General features: G+C 43.0%; 1 protein-coding gene across 3 annotated transcripts in view; it reads left to right on the top strand.

Moving 5' to 3' along the window:
• The first annotated feature begins 708 nt into the window (after positions 1-708).
• The window catches only part of CCDC167 (coiled-coil domain containing 167), a 27,441-nt gene continuing 17,022 nt past the window's right edge, over positions 709-11,127 (top strand). For 2 of the 3 annotated variants that reach the window (XR_008916530.1, XM_007483818.3), the window contains exon 1: positions 716-816. Coding sequence is in view for 2 of the 3 variants with exons in the window: in XM_007483818.3 (XP_007483880.1) it covers positions 748-816 (69 nt within the window). In the remaining variant the exon portion in view is untranslated. Of the gene's footprint in view, positions 817-11,127 lie in introns of all 3 variants that reach the window. The other variant, XM_007483821.3, reaches the window with a different exon arrangement.

Below are 11,127 nucleotides of genomic sequence, written 5' to 3'. Positions count from 1 at the left end.
GGGTTTTGGTTTTATAAGATTACTCACTTACAAAAATGAATAATATGGAAATGTTTTGCATGACAATACATGTATAACCCAGACTGAATTGTTTGTCAGCTCCCAGAGACAGGGTGGAAGAAGGGAAGGAGAAAATTCGGATCATATAACTCTGGGAAACTTATGTGAAAATTTCTTATTACATGTAATTGATAAAAAAAAGTTTTTTTAATTAAAAAAATAAAGCCCAGCTCAAATGCTATCTCCTCCCTGGAGTTTTCCCTGAAATCCTCTAAGTCAGTAACAACTTTCCCTCTTGGTAACCACACGGCACTTTCTTTTCTTTTTTTTTTTGCCCTTGTAATATATTATTATATATCAATTATCTCTGCATATCCCATATTAGGGCTCTGGAGCACAGAATTCAAATTCTAGCACTGATTCTAACTATGTGGCCTTGAAGAAATCACTTTCTCTATTTCTGGGTTTCGTCCTTTACCCAATCAAGAGGATAGATTAGACTGTCTCTACAAGGCCATTCAGCTCTCAATCCTATGGCTCAAGCCCAGCCTAGATTTCCCTTCACCCCGCCCCTCTGAACTCATCAACAAGAGTTTGCCCTACACAAACATGGCAGCGCCCTGTGGGCTAGAACATTTCAGAATGATGGTCAGCGTCGCTCCGCCTTTCCCCGCCCTGGCGACCAATGAGAAGAGAGCACGATAGCCTGCGCCTGCGCAGTAGGGGCCGCAGGAGGCCCGACGGGCGATGACTCTGGGGAGTGCTGCCGGGAAGATGCCTAAAAAGAAGCGGGAGAATCTGAGCGTGGCTCAGGAGGTATGGGGAGGGGAGCGTGTCCGGGTGGTATGGCCCAGATTCTCACACCCCCTCTCGCGGCGCCGAGTCGTAGGTCAGCCCGGCTCCCACGGTTGAGGCGGGCGGGTGGAAGGGGAGGGGAAGGGAAAAAAGGGATGGGGAGGGTGGGGCAGAGGAAAAAGAAAGGGCTGGGAGGGAGAAAGAGGAAGGGGCTGAACGAGAAGAGAACTGATGTGGGGGAGCCTAGGCAGGAGGAAAAAGGGAGAATGCTGCTGGAGAAGAAAAAAGGGGAGTATGTGAAAGGGAAGTGAGAGGGGGAGGGGTGGTTAAGTAAGAAAATGGGGGGATTCTGGGGAGGGGGCTTCAGGGAAAGAAAGGAGGGAGACATAAGAGAAAGGAAAAAAGCTGAAAGTGGAAAGAAAAGGGAGAGGGGGTCGCTGGGGTAGAATAGTGTGGTGGAGGTTGCTAGCTAAGATAAAAATAAAGGAAGGAGGGCTACGAGGGAAGAGAAAATAGGGAAGAGATTGAAGGAAAGAAGAGGCCAAAGGGCAAGAGGAGGATGCCGCTTGGAGGAAACTCAGTTCAATTCATCAAACATTTATTAACTACCTACAGTTTACAAAACCCAGACATGGGGGGAGGATGGGAGCTAAACTGGTGCCATGTGGAAATTCCCTCCAGGTGCGAAAATCCCAGCCATTCAATGCTTAGATATTAGTAAATTGCACTTGACCTCAAAATTTGATGAAACTTGAGGCAAGTCTTCCTGAGCACAACATGATACTCTTTACTATGAATGACAGGCTGTGTATCCAGGTGTTGTTATCCTTATTGTTATATCTGGTAATGTCTGCCTGTGTGACTTTAGGCAAGCCACTTAACCTTACTGGTCCTCAGTTTCCTCATCTGTAAAATGAGAGGATTAGACAAGATGACCTCTGAGGGTCTTCTAGCTTTAAGTGTAGGATCCTTTTTTTTTTTTTTAAACCCTTTACCTTCCATATTAAAATCAATACAGTATTTTGGTTCTAAGGCAGAAGAGTGGTAAGGGCTAGGCAATTCACTAGTTCAGTGAATTGGCCAGGGTCACACAGCTGGGAAGTATCTAAGGCCAGATTTGAACCCCTGGCTCTCAACTCAGCCACCCAGCTGCCCCCTACCAATGTAGTTATAACAAACCTAGTCCTGGAATTTTCAATGAACTGCAGAATGCAAGGTGCTGATAAGTTTTTGGAGAGAAGAAAGGGCATAATCACTGTACTTGGGTATGAAACACTAGCCATGGCCTAAGGTGACTTGGAGTGCCAAGGGCTGTGATGGCGAACCTTTGGCACATGCGTCAAAGATGGCACCCAGAGCACTCTCTGTGGGCACAAGCCACCACCCACTCCCCATCCTCATTGGTTACTAGAAAGGCAGAGGAACTCAGATGAGCTGCTCCCCTCTCCACCATGCCTGATGACATTTTTTCACTTCCTCTGTCCAGCAGCCCAATGGGAGCACTTCCTCCCATCTGGGTTAGGGTGGGGTGGGGGGTATCATGGCTTGCCCAGCATTCCATGATCCCTGGGGATGGAGCAAGGCACACAGTCTCTAAAAGGTTTGCCATCATCAACCTAGGATGATTGGATAAGTGATTAAGGTTTGGGCTGGCTTTGGCTGAGTCCTGGCTTGGTTGATTAAAATGTACTTAAGGGTTTATTGTTCAATCTTCGCTTGGGTTTAATCTGAGGGTTTCTTGAAAACAGATTGTCATGGACAAGGGCCAATCTGGAGGTTTCAGAAGACAAAGTTGTCTTCATTTATCTCTGTCTGCATATCTATAAAATGGGAATAATTATTGCACCTACACAGCATTACCAGTGTTATTGAGAAAATCAAATGAGATAATATTTAAGTGCTTTACAAACTTTAAGGTACTTTATAAATTCTAGCCATCATTATCATTATTATGATAGGATATATTATAGTGTAATTTCAAGGAGATTAGAACTCTCTGAGTAGAAGTGAGGGTCATCTGTATGGAAATAATTAAACCCATGAGATCCCCAAAAGAGAGGATGTAGAGAGAGGACATAGACCAGAGTTTTGGAGGATAGGAGATACATAAAGCTGAGGAGGGCTTGAAGGGGACCCCAGGAGAAAGCCAAAGGAAGCTAAAGTAGTCAACAGTGTCAAAAGGCATAGAAACCCAAGGTTGGTTTGGGTAAAGTGTGGTAAGGTGTGAATGGCAGGCTGTAGGGCCAAGATATTTCAAGGTAAAGGATCATATCTAATTGAACCAATTAACTGTTGAGACAATTGTGAATTGAGGGTCATAAGTAGGACAAAAAAAAAGGTTTAATGAGGGAGGTCTTATGGGTGACCATCCCTGTGGATGAACATCTCATATAGACTGGAGGTGTTGATCATGAGAATGATTTAGCCCATTAGTAAAAAACTGAAGAGGATGGTATGATAAAATTATCAGTCTAAAAGAGGAGCACTGGAATCATGAAGTGGTTGGGGCACTAGATCTGGAATCAGGAAGATGGGTTCCAATCCCACCTCAGACAATTAATAATGTCCATAGGGCAAATCACTCTGTTTATCAATTTCCTCATCTGTAAAAGGATACATGGCCTCTAAGGTTCCTTCCATCTGTAAGTCTATTATCCTATGAGGAGTCTGAAATAATAGTGGAGTTAGGGAGTAGGGTGGAATTAAGAAGCAAAAGTCAGTAAAGGTGATGAGGGGGATAGATTTTTTTCCTCCACTGTTCTCTATTTTGGCAAATGGAATCTCTCCTCTGTGGTACTTGTCTTTCTAATGAGATTCAGAATCCGTAGCCTGTGCACTGGAGGTCATTAAACATGTCAGGATCCTCTCCCCGAGAGGCCAATAATTGACTCTGTTAATTGCATCTTTTGCCTAAGTTTTGGAATTCTGCCTGCTCTTTGCTTATAGTCTTAATTTTGACTTTAATACCTTGTGGCACAGTGAAGGGAGCCGGGAGGCTGAAGTTCTAGTCCCAGCTCTGCCATTAACTCTCAGTGAGGCCACAAAGGGCCTTGGTTTCTTCATCTGTAACATGAGGAGGTTGAGCTAAGATGCTCTCTAGAGATTCCTTCTCCAGCTCTAAAATTCCAGGATCTGTGATCTATGACCACATAAGATGAGAAGCTTTGTGGCTTCAAAATTGCTTTAGAATCTTGCGGTACTATCACAGGGTTATTTGTTGTTATTGTTGTTTTAAACTGCCACTGAACTCATGGGGTAAAGAGAACTCAATAGAAACATGGTTTTACAAGGAGTCTGTGGCCTGGGGTCAGGGTTCTATTGTTAATCAGCCATTCAGACTTGGGCAACTCAAAACTCTCAAGCTGTGTCCTCATATGTCAGTTGTGGGTGGGCCCTTCCAACTCTATCATACTTTTTTCTGTGACTTGAAGCAGAACAGGGGCCAGAACCATTTTCACCTGGAGCAAAAAGAGTTGAAGTGGGTGAGTTTGGAGTGAAGAGGGCACTCTTGGCAGGAAAAGGAGGCTCCAGCCCTCCCTCCTTCCCTGAGTGGATCCTGGAAATGAATATAGGTTGGCAGGCAAGGTTAGGTATTAGGCATGCAGTTACTACAAGGCTTCAATTCTAAGACAAATGGTAAGGGTTTTTGTTTGTTTAAAACTTTACCTTTTCTATCCTTACTTTCTGTCTTAGAATTAATACTGTGTATTTGTTCCAAGGCAGAAAAGCAGTAAAGGCTAGGCAATGGAGATTAAGTGACTTGCCCAGGGTCACCCAGCTAAGAAGTATCTGAGCCCATATTTGAACCTAGGACCTGGCTCTATATCCACTGAGCCACCTGACTGCCCCAAGTTAAGGGTTTTTAAAAAAGAAAAGAAAAAGAACCTGAAACCCACTCCTCCTGCCTTCCTTCCTTACCATGAACCAACTCCTTTTCCTCTTTCATCTCCCCTCAACATGCCCACCTAGGGCCTGATTGTTGGGCTGATGCTCAGTAACAGATATTGTGCTCCTAGATATTGTGGTCTTATTAAAAGTTCTGTGCTCAGAGCCAATGAAGTGGTGATTTAATCAAAAATGTTTGTTAATCTGATGAGCGCAATAAAAACCACACAAGTGAATAATCTCAGCACCTGCAAACAGCCTCCACTTGTTGTAAAGAAGCAATTATCAGGCAGTCTCCAGTCACTCCCCTGGGCTGTCTCAAGCCATCTGTACGGGCAGTGGCTTCCCTGGATACCCGGGACAGCTCCTTCCCTCTTCTTACTTAAAGCTCCTCTCTGACTCTTTCCACTCCAACTCTCTCTCCTCTTGAGATTCCCAAATTGAAGAGCTGGCAGTGGGTCTTAGGATCTAGCTTCTGAAAGATTATTCTGAATAATAAGAAAATTATATTTAAGAAGAGGAGGAAAATCCTGCCCTGCTGCTGATCTTAATGTTGCATGGAAGAAGCAAATGATTTTTTTTCCATCCAACCCTAATATTAGAATCCTGGTAGAGGCAAAATCTACTTAAGCTTTTTATCCAGAATAATAATCCGTGCTTCAGTACTTAATAATTACATTCCATCCTTTGGAGGCAGATGGTTCAACTTGGCATCTTTAGATGTCGCCACAATATACTCTGCCCTGGTCGAGCCTCATCCGGAGTGTTGGTCTGTCATTCAGTGTTGCTCATCACTTTTTTCTAGTAAGGTCATCGTTAAACTAAAGAGGAGAGAATGAGGAGGACTAGAAATTGTCATATTGGAAACAATTGAAAAAATTAAAGGTTTTTAGGTTAGCTAGGTGGAACCAGGCCTAAAGATGGGAGATCCTGAATTCAAATTTGACCTCAGGTACTTCTTAATTATGTGACTCTGGGTAAGTCACTTAACTCACATTGCCTAACCCTCTTGTGCCTTGAAACCAATATACAATATTGATTCTAAGACAGAAAGTAAGGTGTTTTTTTTTTTAAACAACAATGAAGTTTAAGAGGTTTGAGTTTGGAGAAAAGGAGGCCCAAATATTTCATGTATTTAAAAACAATGTGAAGATTGGCTGAAGACACGGGAAGGAGGAATATATTAAATGCTTGCTATATATCAGGCACTGTTCAGAAAACTCACTTGATTTTCAACAACTCTAGGAAATAGGGTCTATTAGTATCTCCAAATTACATTTAAGGAAACTGAGGCAGACAGAGGTTAAACAACTCATCCAGGGTTCACACAGTTTTGTGAAGACAGCTAGCAAGGGTCTGAGGCTGGATTTGAACTTGGGTCTTCCTGACTCTGAGGCCCTATATTCTATCCAACATGTCACCAGCTGCCTCTGGAACCATTTATTGTGAAGAAAAGAAGACTTAGAGGTAACATGATAACAGCATTTTCAGTACATGAAGGGCTCCCGTATTTGGAAGAGTAACAAGATTTGTTCTGCTTGACCCTGGAGGACCAAAATAGGACAAATAGATGGAATTTCAGGGGATAATACATTTCCTAAAAGAGACTTGCTGCCTTGACAAGGAGTGAATTCTCTTTCACTAAAGGTATCCAAGTAGAGACAAAAAGACCTCTTGGCAAGAATGCTATAGAGGAATCTTCCTTCAAGTGAGGTTTGACCCTGAGGATTCTTCTGACTCTGCATCTCTGATTATAGGTGTTTCAGTATACATGAACTTTCTTGAGACCTTGAAGGAAGAATCACATTTGCCAACTGAACCTATTTTCCAGATGCAACAGAGAAGCTGGGATGGGGAATGAGGAACCAAAGAAAGTAATGGTCTAGAAGATGCTTTTGGTGGAGGAATAGAATAAGTGGACCCACCAGACAAAGAAACCTGCTGAAAACTTAGAGTTTTCTATGAGACTTTGGGAAAGTTGCTTCACCCTCCCTGAGGCTCAGTTTTCTTTTGTAAAATGAGGGGATTGAACCAGGAGAACATTATACACAGAGATTGATACACTGTGGCACAGTCGAATGTAATAGACTTCTCTACCAGCAGCAATGCGATGATCCAGGACAATTCTGAGGAACTTATGAGAAAGATGCTCTCCACATCCAGAGAAAGAACTGTGGGAGTAGAAACCCAGAAGAAAAACAACTGCTTGATCACATGGGTCAATGGGGATATGATTGGGAATGTAGACTCTAAATGATCGCCCAAGTACAAATATTAATAATATGGAAATAGGTCTTGACCAAAGACACATGTAAAAACCAGTGGAATTGTGCATTGGCTATGGGAAGGGGCTGAGAGGAGGGAAAGAACATGAATCATGTAACATTGGAAATTTTTTCTTAATTAATCAATAAAATAAAATTAATTTTGGGGAAAAAATGAGGTCACTTCCAGGGGCAGCAAGGTGGCTCAGTGGATGGAAAGCCAGGCTTAGAAATGGGAAGTCCTAGGTTCAAATCAGGTCTCAGATACTTCTTAATTGTATTATCCTGCACAAATCACTTTACTGCCATTGCCTGGCCCTTAATGTTCTTCTGCCTTGGAACCAATATTTAATATTGATTTTAAGACAGATGGTAAGGATTTTTCTTTGGGGGGAAAAAATCATGATTATGTAAAAGGAGTTGTAGCAGTGACAAAAACCAAAGACTCGTGGGTAAGTGGAACAAATAGATTCATTCCTTGGTCTTACAGAGCCCTTAGTCAGATGCCGCTATGGTATGAAAGGACAATGAGATAATGCTTAAAGAAGCTTTAACCCCTTAGAGTCATCAGATTTATTTAGGTCTGGAAATGCCCTTAAAGATTATCTGGTCCAACCTCTACATTTTATAGAAAAGGAAACGGAAGTTCTTATCCTGACAGTCACCCCAGAGACAGATTAAGAGGTCTGGCACCCAGACAGGCCAGGGATGGGAAAGCCTTGAAGGAAAAAGGAAGCTTGATTAATAAGAAAAATTCAGGCTATCTGAGTTCTGGAACAAGTTCCTGAAGGAGATAGCCAGCTCTCTGCTTGAAGCTAAGCAGGCACCTTATTTCCAATGAATGAGAGACAACATGTCCTTTCCTTTTCCTTAGAGACTCTGCCAGGCCCAAGAGGTAACTAGAAGGGAGATGGCCAGCCAAGAGATGAAAGGAGCATGCTTTTTGTTTTGGACCTGTTTCCTCCCCCAGTCGGATACCAGGAGATGGTTCAGGGACCACTGACCAGTAAATGAGCCTCCCCTTCTGCCAGACAGGAGCGACAGGTCTGATTTGGACAGGTGATTTCTCTCTGCTGCCTCTGTTTGGCTCTGATCCACTTGACTAGGGTCAGGAGACTAAAACCTCATTACCTAACACTGCTGGATGTCAGCGTGTGTGAAGTGGCTGTTTGCCAGCATCTTAATTAATGAATTCATAAGGCACAGAGTGGATGCCAGTTCTTGAAAAGTGCTTTGAGCCTTTCTGTGATGAAGAAGCTTTTACTAATTCATCATAAAATATATATTGAGGGAGAAGGAAAAAAAAAAACAAACACCAAACAACCTTCTGGCCCCAGGACAGCTGAAGACTCGAAGAAGCAGAGACTGACTTATGCGCCTACTTAGAAACTCAGCCTTGATTTCCATGTACTAGGAGGTCCCCAGGCATAGGATGTAGTTAATATATCCCCTGTGAAAATTCTGCGCCTTGCTTATCTGTGTGTGTCTGTGTAAAGATGGTGCACCATTGTTCTTAGGTTCTCAGAGGTTTTTCCCAAACGGGTTGAGCAAGCTGGTTTGGGGGCTATAAGGAGAGTTTGAGGGTCTCCTCTTATCATCAGGGAAGAAATTCTAAGATGATTAAAAATTCCAGGTAAGAAAATCAATATATTGGTCAGGCTAGCAATAACCTATAAATTAATTGATCATTCATCTCTTGGTGATCAAAGATAAATTTATTCATCCTCATTCATTGAATATAATTTTGGAAGTTCGTTATTCAGCCATCCCCAAAGCAACTAAACCTCCCTGATTCTTTGATGGTGATGGAAAATCACATGCCCAATCCTAAGACACCAATGTCTAGATGAAGAAATCAAGTTATACCTGATTAAGAGTGACCCTCGATGGGCATCTTAGACAGCACAGGGAATAGACCACCAGGCCTGGAGTTGGGAAGACCTGGGTACAAATGTGGCCTCAGGTACTTATTAGCTTTGTGGCCCTAGGCAAGTCACTTAACCCCCATTGCCTAGCTTTTGCCCTTCTGTCTTAGAATTGTCACTAAGATAGAAAGTAAAGATTTTTTTTAAGTGACCTCCATTCACTCCAGTGAGGGCCCATGGATATTGCCATGCTACCATTCTTGTTTATCAGACAAAATGGGGTTCACAATCTCAATCATCCTGATTTTAGAAGCTGCTCTGGGAACATCCCTCCAATTTGTCAGAACAAAGGAATGAGGAAAGAAGCATGAAAATTAGCAAGCCTGATCAAAGAGTCAGAGCATTATTTAGAAATAAAAAATGATACAGCATTAGGAATAAATCTTCTCAAAGTGAATATTAGGGAAGTCCAGGGTTGATGAATCGTTTCAGATTTCATCGGCAGATACTTCCCCCAACAAATCCCCATACTGTCCCCAAAAACCTGTCTGAAGAGTTACCCAGGATATTGGCCTGATCAAGTGATATTGCCAGCAACATAGTGTGCTTGCTATGGGAACTTGTGGAACCAGCTTGTTCAACCTACATGGAGCCATGGGAACCCCATGATTTCATGCATGTGAATTCACCTGGGTATCTCAGCCTCTGAAAGTAGCCCTCTTCTTTTTTTGTTTGCTTTTTAAAAGCAGTATGGTACAATGGCAAAAGCATTAAAGGGGACATGTAGATGACTCGGTGGATTGAGAGCCAGACCTAGAGACAAGAGGTCTTAGGTTCAAATGTGGCCTCAGACACTTCCTAGCTGTGTGACCCTGGGCAAGTCACTTAACACTCATTACCTAGCCTTGACCACTTTACCTAGCATTGGAACCACACAGTATTGTTTCTAAGATGGAAGGTAAGGATTTAAAAAAAAGAAAGAGCATTGGTTTTGGAGTTAGAGGACCTTGGTTCAAACCCAGTCTTTTCATACTTACTAGCTCGCTACCTTGGGCAAGTCACCTAACATCCTTAAGGGGCCCTCAGTTTCCTTACCCATAAAAAGATCTTGGACTAGATGATTTCTGGGATCTCTTCCAGACCTAGATGTATTACTCCAGGGTGCAAGTCAGTAACAATATGGTACAGCCTTTACTATGGGCAATGTCCCACTGAGGTGAGCACCCCACTATTTGGTCACATATTACTAGAAACCCTATTCCTATTTGCAGTAGAACGGTGGCAATAATCACTAACTCACATCACTCTGGGAATTTGGTTCATAAATTTAGAGCCCAAAGAGACCTTTGAGATCAGTTCACAAATAAGGAAACCCAGAGGTTGTGCCAGCATTATTATCTCCATTTTATAGATGCAGAAACAGGCATTGACCCAAGTTACTTGCCTATAATCCCACAACTATGAAGTATCTGAGGCAAGATTCAAACCCAGGTCTCTTGGATCCAAGTCCAGCATTGAAGCCACTGTTGGCAGCTTGCTTCTCCTGTCTCTTTCTCAGATTAATTAGTAAGTGAAGGGGGGGAGGGGGGCGGTCAATTACCCACCCTCTCCTCCTGGATCCTCTTTAACTCCTGAATCTTTTCTGGGCTATTTGGTTGAGCATGTGCTTTGGGAAATTAGGTTAGGCAATCAGTCAACAAACATTTATTAAGTTCTTTATTGTTGTTCAGTCATTTCAGTCATGTCTGACTCTTCCTGACCCCATTTAGGGTTTTCTGGGGAAAGATACTGAAGTGCTTTGCCATTTCCTTCTCCAGCTCATTTTACTGATGAGAAAAATAGGGCAAATGGAAAAAATGACTTGCCCCAGGTCACACAGCAAGTAAATGTCTGATGCCAGATTTGAACTCAGGAAGATGAGTCTTCCTGACTCCAGGCCCAATGCTCTATCCACTGTGCCACCAAGCTGCCCTTTTACTCTAAGTTCTCATCATGTGCCAAATGGGCAGCTAGGTGACACAGCAGAAAGAGCACCTGTCCTGGAGTCAGTAAGACCTGAGTTCAAATCCAGCCTCAGACCCTTACTGGCTGAGTAACTCTGGACAAGATACTTCACCCTGTTTGCCTCAGTTTCCTCATCTGTCAAATGAGCTGAAGAAAGAAATGGCCAACCACTCAGATATCTCTGCCAAGAGAACCCCAGATGGGGTCACGAAGTGTGGGACATTCCTGGAATGCTGAGCAAGTACTAGGTGCCCCACACCGTGCTCAGATGAGAGTCGAGATGTCTGTGGCGAGAGGCTTTGCAGAGGAGGTGA

The sequence above is a fragment of the Monodelphis domestica genome, chromosome 2 (assembly GCF_027887165.1).
Source record: "Monodelphis domestica isolate mMonDom1 chromosome 2, mMonDom1.pri, whole genome shotgun sequence".
Lineage (NCBI taxonomy): Eukaryota > Metazoa > Chordata > Mammalia > Didelphimorphia > Didelphidae > Monodelphis > Monodelphis domestica.
Note: the sequence above shows the minus strand (reverse complement) of the source record. Positions and strands in the feature narration are given on the sequence as shown.